At 30.8% G+C, this 15372-nt stretch overlaps 1 protein-coding gene across 1 annotated transcript; it reads right to left on the bottom strand.

Annotated features, from left to right (window-relative positions):
• Positions 1-5344: 5344 nt before the first annotated feature.
• Positions 5345-9087, bottom strand: LOC129313072 (annexin-like protein RJ4). The gene is made up of 6 exons (XM_054955920.1): positions 8971-9087; positions 8729-8874; positions 8399-8620; positions 6989-7201; positions 6153-6242; positions 5345-6002 (listed from the first exon to the last, which is right to left on the bottom strand). Exons 1-6 carry the CDS (start codon positions 9041-9043, stop codon positions 5796-5798), a joined length of 951 nt encoding a protein of 316 aa, XP_054811895.1. The 5' UTR covers positions 9044-9087; the 3' UTR covers positions 5345-5795.
• Positions 9088-15372: the final 6285 nt, after the last annotated feature.

The following is a 15372-nucleotide window of genomic DNA, read 5'->3' as shown; positions in this document are numbered from 1 at the left end:
ATGTAGCAATTGAAGATGACCCATTTGAAGGGACATCAAATCAAAGTAACGACACTGTTGATGAAGCTCTATACATGAGAAATGATCACAATGAAGGCATTTGGATTTCAAAGAGGGGTAAATTATTTCAGCATAAGAAGAAAATATTTCAAGGAGGGGGAAGTAAAAAACCCAAGTCAAGGAAACGAAAAAGAGCAACTTGAACATGTAACCTTTGAATTAATTATGCCATTTTTGTTTCATGTTTGAATTAATATAGTCGATTATATTTGAATTAATCATGGTTGATTTATTTTTTGAATTAATCATGGTTGATTAATTTTGGAATTTTATTGTGTTACAGGTAAATGGCTTCAGATTCTGAGTCCACTGAAATCCCTCCATCAGATCCCGCTACAACTTGTACTGATGCTTCGTTGTCACAAAAAAAATTGGAACAGGAATATTACAATATCCAGCGAGGCCTAACAATAATGGAAGAAGTCACAAAAACAAGAGCAGCAGGGAAAAAAATATCAGTGTAGTGGAACAAGAAAGGCCAAGCCATTAAATCTGCAAAGTTTATAAGTTATATTGGGGTTGTGGCAAAGACAACTGTACCTATCACGCAGAAATCTTGGCGCAAAGTTGATCAAGCCACGAAGGACATTGTTTGGGAGACTGTATCTGTAAGTTGCATTTGACTAAGTTATATTCTATTATAATATTATAAATTGATGCACCTAACATATTTATTTTATTTTACAGTCAGGATTTGAAATAGATGAGAGCAAGAAGGATTTTGTCCTTCAAAAGGCTGGGAGGGCATTACGGTCTTTCAGACATTTTATTACACAAAAATATTTGAAAGACCCTGATGCTGAATTTGTAGCCCAAGTTCCTCCCCTATTACAGCCTTTAGTAAAGCAAGAAGATTGGGATGCTTTTGTTGTCTCTCGGTGCGAGAAGGAATTTAAGGTATTTATGTTTCTAAAATTTAAATTTTAGTACCTTTTATTGAATATATCTATGTGTACTAACAGGATATTTTTGTTATTGATTAAAGGAACTGAGCGTCCAAAATAAGAAGAGAGTGACCAAGAATGAATACCCTTACAGAGCAGGGAGGTTAGAGTATGCAGGCGTGGAGCAGAAAGAAGTTGAGGCCGAGGGATCGGATGTTACTATATCCCGCCAAAGACTCTGGGCATTGGCAGGAACAAATAAAGATGGAGTGATTGACAACCCTCGTGTGAAAGAGGTTGCTGAAAAAATTGTAAGTGTTATTCTTATCTATCAATTAATAAATGATTATTAAAAGGCATACTAATTAGCTCTACTTTTCACAGGATTCCCTCTCTCAAGAAGTATCACAGGGCAAGCTTCCTGAGCATGAGAATATCTTAGCTAGAGCGTTGGGGACCCCTAACCACCTTGGTCGTGTTAGGGGTGTTGGCTTCAGTGTCACAAAGAAGCAATACTTTGGCAAGATTAAGAAGCGAACATCGGCTTCTTCATCCGACGTCCAAGAGTTGAGAGAAGAGCAAGCTGTTATGAAGCAACAGCTAGAAGCCCAAGCAAAGTTAATTGACATACTATTGAAGGGCCAGATCCTTGGGAGGCTTTTGGGTGACGTTAGCCCCAGCGAAAAAGATAGCTGCACAGTCCCTTCAGACAAAATACCCGAGGTAATGCATTTTCTCTTTTAAATTTGCACAACTAATTTTTTATCTAAACAACTAACATTCTTCATTTATTTAGGGCGAGAATGACTGCAACTGTTTAGCAGAAAATCTGTCACGCAAAGTAGTTGCAACGGGACGCGTGTATAACATTGCCGGGGACACAATCCATAACCTTCCCCTCCCGCCTGATTGCATTAGGGTTTCCTTGCTTGTTGCAATCGACCCCAAGTATCCATTACCTTATCCTACCGATGAGACGCAGATGGTAGGAGATGCGTTGGGGAGCTTCATTGCATGGCCCAGCCACCTTGTTATGGTTGGTACACCAAAGCCGACAAAGGACCCAAAGCCGCCAAAGGACCCCTTGCCACCAAAGAAAAAGGTATATATGATTTATATAATTATTTAAAATCTTTAATATATATATATATATATATGTCTAACTTTTTCATTGTATAGCCAAGGGGGAAAAGCAAATTGAAGGATAAGGTGTCGGGCCATACTAAAGAGTCAGTCACGGTTTCGCAACATGCAGTGCCTATGCCTGTTGTAGAAAATAAATTCCATGACTCTCTTGAGACCTATGCTTCGGCTACGAGGATGATTCGTCAAGAGCCGATAGGGGATATCATTAATTTTGACGATGGGCTATTTGGTAGAGCATCATTTGAAGTCGTTCAGGATGAAATTTTGAATGAAATCCTAAAGCACGATATGGCGAGCACTAGTTTGATGACTTTCTACATGAGGTAATTCTTCAACATTTATTAGTTAATTTCTTGAATTATTTATGTGTGTGAGTATGCAAGCATATTAACTTGTATATTTTTTCACCCAAGTCACCTTTATACCTCATTTGTGGTTCCTGGTGGCCTCGAGTTAAAGATCAAGCTGGTTAATCCTCATGATGTCTCTCCCCATAATAATATTACAAAGGAAGCCCTTGAAAATCAAGCAAGAATGCTTTTGGATCAATTTCGAGAAAGGGGAGCAGCGAAGGATACTTTATTTCTCGCTCCTTATTGCCAAGGGTGAGTTGTTAATATTTGTTACGAGTAAATATTTTTTTATATTTATTTGTTTGGTAACATGTGCTGTTTCTTGTTAGGGGACACTGGATGCTTATTGTGGTTAATCCCGTTGCTCTAAAAATATGGTATCTTGATCCCCTTAATGGAGAGCCAAGCAACAGGGAAGATATGGTGGTACTTTTTAATGAGTAAGTTAGATTTTTTTACTTGTTATTTCTTTTTAATTTTAGTTTTCATTCATATATATTTCTCACATTCATTCCATAATTCCTTCTTAGAGCTGTGGTGTTGTATCGCACTACGACCGACATGACTGTGTCCCCTAAGATGAGGGCATTCGAATCTTCAGAGAAATGGGTCACTGTTAAGGTATTCATTTAATTGGTCAAGTTTTTAATCAAGAAATTGTCTCATTATATTTTGCAATTTCATTGATATGTGTTTTTTTATAGTGTCCATTCCAGCCAGATCAGAGCAATGACTGTGGTTATTGCTTGATGAAGTTCATGAAGGACATTATCACTCATGCCCCTACCACATTATCTAACAAGGTATATATATAAAATTTATTACACTTCAATTATAAATTTTAAACAATTTTAATTAGCTACCTATTAACTTGAAATTGTTGTAACTATTTGCTTACAGTACTTCGAGGACGTCTATTGCGTTCGTTATACGACTGCACATGTAGAAGAGGTCCTTGAAGAGGTGGCCCAATGTGTTTTCAATATGTGGGTAGCAACAGTAGTTAGGTCGGTACAATAGTTAGTTACATTTATATACACATTTTTGGGCCAATTTTTATGGGATAGGCCACTTAATTTTGAAACATTAGTTTGCAAATAAATTTAGATTTTAAGGTTAAATGTATAGGAATTTTTATGTTAATTAGATAGGAGATACTATTACAAACATTCATTATATTGCATTATTTTCGTTGCTGGCTGGCTGTTTTTTATCTTTATCTGTATCTTTATGCAGGGGGCTGCTTTAAAAGCAGCTACCATATAAAAAAAAATTATGTCATTAATACTTGACGGTTATTTTAAAATAACCGTCAAGTATCAATATAGTTGACGCGTATTTGTAAATACTTGACGGTTATAAGGAAACAAGCGTCAAGTATTTATGGCCAAAAGAACATGACCATAAATACTTGACGCTTGTTTCAAAACAAGCGTCAAGTATTTATGCTGGGAAGTGCATATTTACTTCATATACTTGACGGTTGTTTTTTCAAATAACCGTCAAGTATAAGATTAATACTTGACAGTTTTTAACCGTCAAGTATTATTTCTTTAATATATGTTGCACCCTTACTTGACGGTTAAAAACCATCAAATATTGGGAAAAATAAGCGTCAAGTATGGGTATTTTCTGTGGTAGTGGAGAATAACTGTTAGCTTTCAAAAGATTAAATTAATGATAGTTAGGTTCCTGATAAAGTTTTTCTAAAAATTGAATTGTAAATATCAATTTAAAAAATTATAAATAAAATTTTTTGTTACAATCTAAAAGTTATATTTGATACCTAAATATTTATTTGCAATTGAAATTTTTAAATTTGTAATTATTTGAATCAATATGTTCAATTTATTTTTAAAAGACAAAATTTGTTTGACTTAACTATCATTAATTTAATATTTTGATATCTAACTATCATTTTCCTCCTCATTTTTAACATAAACATCACCATCATCATCTCTCTTTGTTTTAACGTTGTTGAGGATCGAAGGAAATGAAGTTTGAATCATATTAAGCATTGGATTATTTTTTCCTTCAATTGCACTGGACTCATCAGCTGTGCCAAATCCAAAATACCCATCCATGTCGTATAGTTTTCACATTTGGCTTATTTACAATTGTTTTTGGTTAAGTTATATACTTTTATTCTTGGTTTGTTTTCAAATTTAGTTTACCGGCCTCTTTTGTGGTTTAAAGTGCCATGTTCAACTTCTTTTATAACTTGTTAATTATATTTTGTTCCCCCTTGAAAGAAACTGAAAACTGAAAACCTTATGTTCAAAGCAGAACGTCAACTTGGATTAATAAAGAAACATTTCCCATGTAAAACTAAAAAAAAAAAATATAAATCAATAAAGGGTTAGAAGGACATAAGCTTTAACCTTAATTTCATTTTCCCATTTTATTTTATTTTAATTTGAAGCCTTAAGTGAATTTACTTTTAAGTGTACTTCTTCTATCCTTCAATTTCATTTAATTTCAATTTGATCTCTTAATTTTACCCCCATATATTGTATTTTTTAGCAATACTTTTAATTTAATCACTAATATTTCTTTTTGACTTCTCATAGCTATAGGTATCTTCCTACTAGAGACAATCATATTTGAGGTATGGTTGGACACTAAATGTGACCACTTTTCCCAATAGGGGCCACCACTACTTTAAATATATTTGGACAATTTTTCTGTGATATTATTATACAAAAATAACATAATTCGTGTGAGTTATTGTGGGCAAAACAAAGTGAAATCGTTAATCATTTGGATTAGAAAAATTATTTAAAAATGGAAACTAATACAAACGCAAAACTAATTCTAGAAATGAATTATTAGACCCCGTTTCACCCCAAAAATAAAAAATCTTAGAATTGACAAAGGCCAAGTAATTAGTTGATACTCCATTATTAATAAACATTGAAGCAAGTCATTAAAGTTGACATAGCTAGACCAAGACATACACTCTGAAACTGTCAAAGAAACAAATTAAAGAGAACACCCTAACAAACATAAGACTCAAACTCATGTGCAGATACTTTTTAGAAGCAGTACATCGGTGAAAAATTCTTGTATTAACACACGATTTAATCACTTGGAACCTGTTTGGTTGTTAAAAAGGAATAGAATGGTCGGGTTGGTAGAGAAAGAATTGACTGAAATAAGGTTATAGATTGATCGAGAGTTGGAAATGATAGAGACATATATGAGAGTATTAGAGTGATAATAAAAATGTGGGAATGTGGATTGATATGAATCATGCATCATTCTCACCTCTATCAATTGATAATCTTATTTTAGTCCATTTTATTATCTATCAACCCAGTCCATTTCATTTATTTTCAACATCGATCGACCGTTAATTGTTTTGACCTAAGAGAGTGAGGAGGAATTTCTTGTAGTCGCCAGAATATTCTTTGGAGATTGCATGCTCAAGATGGACACTGTTTCTCTTGTAATAAAGCTCTTTGATGTCCTTTAGGTCTCTCTCAGCTCTTGTCACCACCACACGAGTCACTGCATCTTCATGATCACTTCCAATTCTTTTGATTGCATTCCTCAGAGCCTACATAACACACACACACACACACACACACACACACACATATATTAATGTTCTTATAATTTTCTTGGGAAAATTCATTATTATTCTTGCTTGATAGTGAAATTAATAGAGAGATTTGAGACTAAGATGAGAATGAAATATATATCTGACCTTTTCATAGTACTTATGACGATCATTGATGCAACGAATTGCTGTGTGCAATGCCTTGCTGAAGTCATCTGATGCTTCGTCCAACAGTTTCTACACATTTATCATAGAAAGAAAAATCATAAAATAATCATGTGATGCTTTTTTCCTTAGAAATGGAATAAAGTATAAAAGAATTACACCTAAATTCTCAAATATTACAAATAAAATATTTTTTTAAAAAGCTTGTTGAATAGAAAGTCACATAAATTGTAATAATAATTTCATTTGATCACTTACAACAATTAATTTTTTGTTAGCATCTAACTATATATGTTTCCCTTTGTATTGCACAAATACAAATAATGACTTGTAATATTTATCACTTACAAATAAAATTTTATACAAAATATGTTTTCTCATACTTTGTATTGGTTTAATCATAGTATTGAAATCTATGTCAACTTGACAAGTTGATGAACCTGTGTTTTGACCAGTTTTATGAAATTGTTTTGTCTATGATTAGTTTAACTACAAGTCAACTATAATTTTGATCATTATTTTTTAGAATTAGTTCAATGACCAATTCAATTTTCAGTAATTTAAAGTTACTATGTTCATAAATTTATGGTCAATGTAATTTGTTCTAGATTTTATTATATACTACATCTGAGCTTATTTATGCATATAAGAAACAAATGATAATAGGGTTGGATACGTTACACAGAAGTCTAATGATTGAGCTTTATCATTAATGGTCTATATTGTAAAACTTGTTAGATGAGTATATATATATATATATATATTTGATTTTGCCAAGTAATAATACAGGAAAAAGGAAGAAAGTAATTAATTAATACCTTAGAGATGGAAGTGGCATGGAGGTCTCTGTAGCGATTAAAAGTGGCGACAAGTTGAGTTTTGGATCTGGTGGTGATGATCCTTATGACTTCTTCATAGTTAGCTTTCTTGCTTTTGATGGCATCATGCAGAATTTCTGCTTCACTTTCTGCCAATTTTCCATTTATCTCATCTCCTCCATACCTATATGAGCTCACCAACCCCACCAGTAACTGCACCATTACATTATTCCAAACCAAACACATTCTCACATACACTACTTTTAATTTAATTATATAACTTAATCATTTGGATTTTAATACTAGTCTTTTAATGTTTTTACTTTGTTTGAATAAAATAATTATAAAAATATTTTATAGTAAAATTGTTAATACCAACAATAATAATTAAATACAGTATGGAATCTTATTTTCATTAAAAAGAAAAAATTCTGAATCATTCAGGGAGAGAGAGAGAAAGATATTTAAGAGTGAAATAATGAGAAGTAATTTTGAAATAAATTCTATTAATGGTTGATATTTTAAAAAATATCTTTTATTATGAAACATCTAATGACTCTAAAAAGTATCTTATGAAATATGAGGGACTATCTACAGCAAGATTTTCTCCCGAGGACAGAATTAATTAGAGGAAAAATTGGAGAAAAGAACCTATTAAACAAATTAATTGAAAATAGGACATGATTTGCAAAAACATGGAAGAAAAAGTGCAGGATCATGGAAATTAAATGTAGATTGTGGAAGAAAAATTGCAGATTTTCGATCTAGTCCTTTTTCTGAATTAATTTGCTTTTTTGGTTCTTTTCCACAATTTTACCTCAATTAGATCCTTCAAAGCCCATTCAATTGAATGATTTTTAAGGTTAAAGGTCATTTTTCTTTTAAACTATTTTTGAGAAGCACTAGGTACTAAAGGGTGAGATAATATTCTCCATAAACAATTTTTTTGAAGAACAAAATTGCCCTTCTATCATATATTTATCATCTTATTTGTTATTTGTTAATGTGAAATAGTTGTGAAGCCCACACAGCGACAACAAAGCATTTTGACTAATTTTGTCACTGTTTCACAGCTAAAATAAGTCGGTTCTTGCCATTGCTACTGCTATTTTCAACTCTTTTGTCCCACATTAGATGGTCAAAATATGTCATAATGCTTTGCTATTACCATGCATGAATCCTACAACTATTCACATAAGCATATATATAAAAAAGAAGATGACAGATTTATAATTATTTAAGGAGGCTGATATTGCTCTACCCTTTATTAGCCTAGCGTTCCTAAAAAAAAGTTTAGGAGAAAAATAATTATCAACACTAATTGTTAATTAAGAAAAAGCTTAATTAGTACGGTTAATAATGATTAAATGTTATAGAAATATGTCAATCAAAAATTGTCCATATACGTGCCTGACGAAGATGGCCAGAGGTAAAAGCAGCGACGTCTTCTTCCAAGGAAGACTTGTATCGACTGTGATAGGCTCTTCTCACCACCAACAACTCTTCCGGCGAATGAACAGAAGCGATTTCCACAATCACGTTGTAATCCACGTTCTTCCGTTTCTTTATCGCCACGTTACACAACACAGCCTCTCTATCTGCTGGCTCCAATATCCACCGATACACTGCTTTCTGCTTCCAACAATCAATTATACATTCATAATCAACTTCAATTTAGTACGTCCGTGTTTGTTTTAGTTTATAATATAGCAAAAGAAAATCCAAAGAAGAACAGATAACCTCGAAGTCGCCGGAGAGCTCGGATTCGAGGCGTTTGAGGAGATCTTCATGGTAGAGTTGTTGATAGGCTTCTCTAATTTGCTGTCTCTGATGAGCATTTCTGTGACCCAAAACTGCTATAATCCCCTTCTCATTAGTCCCCCATCCTACAAAACCCCACAAAATATATAATAGTTTGAGTGTTTTGCTTTGACGGCTTCAATGAATTATCAAAAACAGATTCGATTCGATTCCGTTTGTACCTTTGACAGCTTTTCGAAGAGCTTCTGCGTCTTCGTTTGGAGAATGGTCGGTAGGGGCAACAAGGGTAGCCATGGTTTAATTTCTCAGTGGTTGATCGCGTGCTAGCTAGATCTCTATTTTTGTTGAATTTGCAATCTCCTTCGGAGGGCTTCTATATATAAAGTCATTCCCTAGGCTTACTCTTGCTAAGGGAATAAAATAAGGTAAAATGTTGTGTTTAGATTAATAGGAATTTAAATTTAGATTTGGATTTGAGTGAAATTCTCCATTTGGATACATAAAAAAGTTATAAATTTGGATTTCATACAAGTCTAAATTTAAATTTAAATTCATGTTTTATTATAGTTTCTTTATCATTTTACGTTTTTCATATATTATAGTTATTTAAAATTTTAATCACTTTGATCCTCTTTTTTTTATCTATCTTTCTAGTCTATCGCCAATTGAATAATAGAGGTCAGCTTATTTTGTCACTTTCAATATTTCGTTTTTATTTCAAATTTGATCTTAGCTCATCTGTTTTTTTTTTTCTTCATGAAAATGTTTTACACTTTCCGAGCAAACAATTTTAAAGGTAATATCATAAATGTAAAATCTAAATTCATCAATCTAAATACCACTTAAAAGAATTTTATATTACATAGAAATAATCGATTTAATAGAGGATTTATTTGAAAATGACATCGGCTACATATTACAGGTTTTGGAGATGTGTGGTTCTTCACTGATTTTTGTCTTTCAAATTCAAATCAAGGATCAAGTTCAAACTAACATATTTTACGCACAATTTTCCAATAATTAAAAGACCTAATAAATAGATCCAAAAGTTGCTTAGAAGTTCAGTATCTTATATAATAAAAACTTTATTTTATGCTAAAGAAAAATGGAAGTTTAAGATAATATTTTTTTTTTCAATTTTTGATTCCCTTAATTTTAGCAGTCAATAAATAGGAATATTTTCTTTTTTCCAAAGAAAAAAGAAAACATAAAAGTAATATATTAAATGGTAAAAAGTAATGAGAATTTACATATTAGATGGGGATTCCTATTAATAAATAAATAATAAAAAGACTAATTAATACCCATTACCCACTTTAGGTCATGAAAATCTTGATGTTTAGGTTTCTTTAGAAAGTCATAGAGTCTTCTTTTCCCTTTTATTTTTTCCCCAACTTTTTTCTAACTCTAATTGGTAAACACTGTTTTTTTACAAGATCAGTGTATACAATGCCATATATTAGAGAAAAATATTTTCTAAAAAAGAAACTGAAGTTTAGAAATAATGAATATGGGTATGATAAATTAGCTAGTATTTGAAGCTAATCATATTCTTTTAGATAATTTAATGTAATTTATAAAATGTTACATTGTTAATATAATTATTTTTAAAGATTATGTAAATAAAAGGAAGTCATATCTTTATGACGGGAAATTAAAGTTACTCATAACATCATTAGCAAAATAAAATTCTTCTTTCCTTTATATTTATTTTTCCAAATATTAAAATATTGAGATTCTCTCCTTTGGTTATTTCTCCATTTATAACAATCCGCACTGATACTGTAAAGGAGGGGCTGGGTTTCTACCTTCCCAAATTAATTGTTCAGTTTTTATTTGCGTATATTTTTGTTAATTATTTCTCAAAATTTTTTATAATGAGAAACACAAAATTGAATTACACGAACCTACAATTAAAATCAATAAATATGATTGAGATTTGGTAAAAATTATTTTAAATACATAAGACAATGGATATATAGTCAGTTTCTTATATAGAAGACAAAAAATATTCTCAATAGTTTTCTTATAAAGAGGTCCAAGAGGGAGTATCAAATTATCTTAAAACAAAATGTCATTTTGTTCTAAAGTTTTGTGATAAAATGATGTGATATAGTGCTTGAAGTTAAAAACAGGGTATATATATGTTGCAATAATTAGCATTGGGAAAGTTCCAGTGAGCTGTATTTATTGTTAATGTCGACCTGTTTGGCTGAATTTACAAGTAATATTTTATGTATATTTTAGTTTAGATTACAACTCTAGGAGAAGAATATATCATCATTATATTATAGCCTGTGGCCTGCGCACTGTCTAGAAACCAACTGCATATATACTGTTCAGCATAGAAATTAACAATTCAATTCTCATTTCATATTATAGGATATTTGACATCTTTATTGTCATTTCGTGAGGTAATGTCCAACTAGAAAAATATTATTTCATGGACTTAATTCTTTTTACAAGAAGATAAAGCTATCTAGTTAACAGAATAAATAATTCTTCTAAAAACTCAAATTTTTACAAAAAATTATTAGATTAATTGGTCATGAAAATTGTAATTATATTATTTTAAGATTAAAATTAAAATTTTCACAATATTTTAAAACATTTAATTTTAACTTAAAATTTTACTGACAAAAATACTTGAAAATTGGAGATGTTATTTTTAAAACTAAAGTATTATTTTCATAAAAATTATGATAATAAAGCTTGTAAAATTAAATGTTAACTTTAATATTTGACGCTAATCATATTCTTTTAGATAATTTAATGTAATTTAAATATTTTTTTTAAAATAAAATTTTTTAATGTTTTCCCCTTAAAATTAACGATCTGTGATGGCCCCAAAATGAAATGGTGATCTAATGTTCAATTTGTTTAGTTAGAACTTTTTGGCACTCATAAGCTTGGCGATGACACTTGTCAAGTTGGGTGGTTTACCAGTTAACTTGTTGTATTTGTATTGTTGTGCCATCCATCTCCATCGAACCTTGTTTTTTTTTTTTTAAGGTGATTACAAGGTACAAAGATCATGTTACATAAAAAAAAAAAAGCTTCTAGAGACAGGCGAAGGTTAAATTAATTAATTATTAATTGTTAATGAATTTTATCATTATTATAAAGCAATTCAAATCAATGAAAGCATGAAAAAAAATCCAATACAAGACAAGAATGTTGATCAAAAAAAAAAAAAAAAACCCTCATGCCGACTGTGTCCAATTCATCACACACACGGAAATGTGTACATCCACTGATGGTACTTCTCTATATACATTGATTTAAGGGTCAACAGTAAGAACGTAATTGAGCCGAACCATAAAATTCATGCTTTAGTTCATTTGAAAGAATAAAAATATATTTAGCAGGTTTCATCCTCTCCATTTTTATGGGCACGAAGAACATAGATTTTTCATAAATATCAAATGACACTTGATAATATTAATTTTTTTTAAATCGTTTATCCTAAGTTAACAAGCCAGATCTATTAAATTTAGAGGGGAATTGTACTATTAGTGGATGTAGATGTAACATCCCAAAAATTTAACCTAGGATTAATTAAGATAATGGAGGATTAATTATGGTCAGAAATGATTAGTAAATAACTAATGGGCACATCTGCGCTGCAGCAGATGCTGGAAATCTGATATAATTAGATTCACTGAATAGTAAAAAAATAGAACAAAGAACAACAGGGCGAGAGAGACCATGTGTAGAGCTGCTAGTAGGGCTTGAGATTTTCGACTCTTTATGACAATTTGGAGCTAGAAAACACTTGGGTAGCTTCTAGTTAATCATCTTCCTCTATCTCTAATTGGATTTTCTATTGGTTTATTGTTGTTAGGTGGTGGACTCCGAAATGGGGGTGGTTTTTTTTTTTTTTGTAACATTATAGTCCCCCCCGTTGTTGGCTATTATATTTAATGCCAAAAAAAATTAATTTGATTATTGATGCGACTGTTGAACTGGTTAGGAAACTGTTTTGGTTCGTTGTGGAAGAGAAATAGAGTATGAGTGGTTTTGGGAAAATTGTATATGCGTATATCACAGAGGGAATTTGTAAACAGAGGAATTCTCGACCGTTTGCAGACGTAAACAGAGGTGGCATTGGACTTTGTTTTTAATTAGTTTTTGGCCGTTATGCCATGACTTAGGAAATTTGGATTTATTTTGTCCAACTTTTTAGTGTTCAGAAATTGTTTATTGTTATCTTTTAGAAATTTATGTCACTTCAGAACATTTTCTTACACTTCCATATACTTTTTTGGTTCAAATGTAAATATTTTGGATACAAACATAGGAAAATGAGATTTGATTGAACTAAGCTTTGGTGATAGAATATATTGGCAATTTTTATAAAAATCTTGCCTTAGTTTCATCTTTGGAAAATCTCACATTTGTTTCTGTAGTTTAGGTGACCTTAATGGGCAATTATGCTAATAGAGAGATGCTGGAGCTTAAGGATGAAATTTGACGTATAAGGCGGCAAGCATTGGACAAGAAAATGAAGAGTTAACTCTGCGTCATATGTCACAATGTATGCATAATCAACCAAAGCACATGGCACAAAGATAAGAGATTTCAAACTGCATGTTGCCATATGTCATGGCACACGACGCATAAACTATTGCAATGGCAGATGGATAGTTAGCCATTGTGGATGGTGCATAATTGCTACTATGCATTTTGAGCTTTTCAATGAAAATTAGGGTTACTTAAGCTCATTTCCATGCTTTTAGATAGACACACATGAATTCTAAAGGTCTTGGGGCTCAAGTTTTGCTAAGGTTTAAGGTCCTTGAAAGAGCTTAAATCAAGGATTGAAGATTTAAAGATATTCAAATATATTTCTTTTAGTTTTTCAGTTTTTCTTCCTTTTTCTCTCTTGTTTATGACATGGATGCTAAACATTTTGTTGTTTTAGCTCTTTTCTTAACACGAGTAGATAGTTTTCTTGTTCTAAGATTATTTTAAATCTTTATATAAATTAAGACTTGATTATTCCTCTTGTTTGATGGCTAATGTTATGTGTGTGTCTATTTTATCCTTTGTTTAATGCTTCTAAGTGTTTGATTATCATTTAGAATTTGTGTCCATTTGGGTTATGCTTGAAAAAGCTAACTTATGTTACAACTTGAATAAAATAGTGTTGGGTTTAAAATTTACAAAGATAAATGGTTAGTCTTGTTGGTAAAATAGAGATATTTTAGTAGCCATTCATGGTCAAATTAAGATTGGGGCCTCAAATTTGTTTTCATTAATTATTTTTCAAGAAATTGAGAATTTTTAATGCTAGCAAAAACATTTAATTTTGTCTTGAGAAAGCTTTTTCAAGTAACTTAGAATCTTATATTAAAACTTATTTTCATTAAAAATATTTTTGAGAGAGGAATTAATTTAAGTTTTATAAAATACAAAGGAGAAAGATAATCTTAAGTCCTATTATCTTGAATTCAAAGTTTCAATCAATTCTCACTTGCTTTACAACAATTTTCACAATATTTTATATTACTTTTACATGAATTTCATACTTGATTTTATGCAACCTAATTCAAGGCTAAATAATGAATTTTAACTCTTCTTTGCTTTAATCTTCATAGGAATGATATTTTTTTTTGAAAACTTTACTACATGTGATGACTTCTGTGCTTGTGGTAATGCTTGACTGCAAACATTTATTTCTATTCCTTAAATATTTATTTTATTTGTGCACTGAGTTGAACTTTTAATGAAGGGTTGTGCCCAAAGCTAGCTATCTCTGTGTTGAAAACTTGAAATATTATTAGGACCTTTATGATGGACATTTATTAAATATTTTGGGTTCTCGATGTTTTAATTATGAATTTTATTAAGTTTTGTGTAGTCAAGTGGGGTGTGTTATAGTTTCCACCGATTAATATGACCTTAAATGGGTTATTAGGAGTTTGCTTAAGTTTCTAAACATTGGGTTATGGATTTTAGGATGGTTTAGGATTGTGATGGCGAGTTTTGACCAAACCCTCAATAGTAAATTGATGATTTGAGGGCAATGTAGTAAGAGTGTTCAAAATCAATGCAAATTGAGCTTTGGTTTGATTTTTCTTTTGACAAAACCAATCGGTTTGGTTCAATTTTGGTTTTTACCTATTGAAACATCAACCAAATCAAACTAAGTCTTATTATATCTATTATATATATTTTTATAAATTTGACTAAGTCTTTTTCTCTTTTCCAAGTTTAATTTTTTCCTATGAATAGATAAATGTTGTCTATAATTGTTTATGATAATTTTTAAATTTTATAATCAATTGTTTTGTTGATAATATATTGGGTTTTAATAGTTAAATGTGTGTTAAAAATATTTTTGTCCTCAAGAGTTTTTTTGAAAATAGTAATTAATAGTTAAAAAATATCAATGAATATGCGTGTGCCCATGCACACATATATATTGATTATGAATCGAATTTGATCTAAACCTAAATCAAATTGATTATAAGAAAAAACTGAATAATTCCTAAGTTTTGGTGAACCAATTGGTTTGGTTTTTCTTCAAAACCAAACCAAATCAAACCAAACCTACAAACACTTGAATATAGTAGTTCAAAAGAGGATATTTAGACTAATGAGAATTTATTTAAGGGAAA

Source organism: Prosopis cineraria, unplaced genomic scaffold, assembly GCF_029017545.1.
Source record: "Prosopis cineraria cultivar Desert tree isolate PC_DT_omini unplaced genomic scaffold, ASM2901754v1 PC6, whole genome shotgun sequence".
Taxonomy (NCBI): Eukaryota; Viridiplantae; Streptophyta; class Magnoliopsida; order Fabales; family Fabaceae; genus Prosopis; species Prosopis cineraria.
Note: the sequence above shows the minus strand (reverse complement) of the source record. Positions and strands in the feature narration are given on the sequence as shown.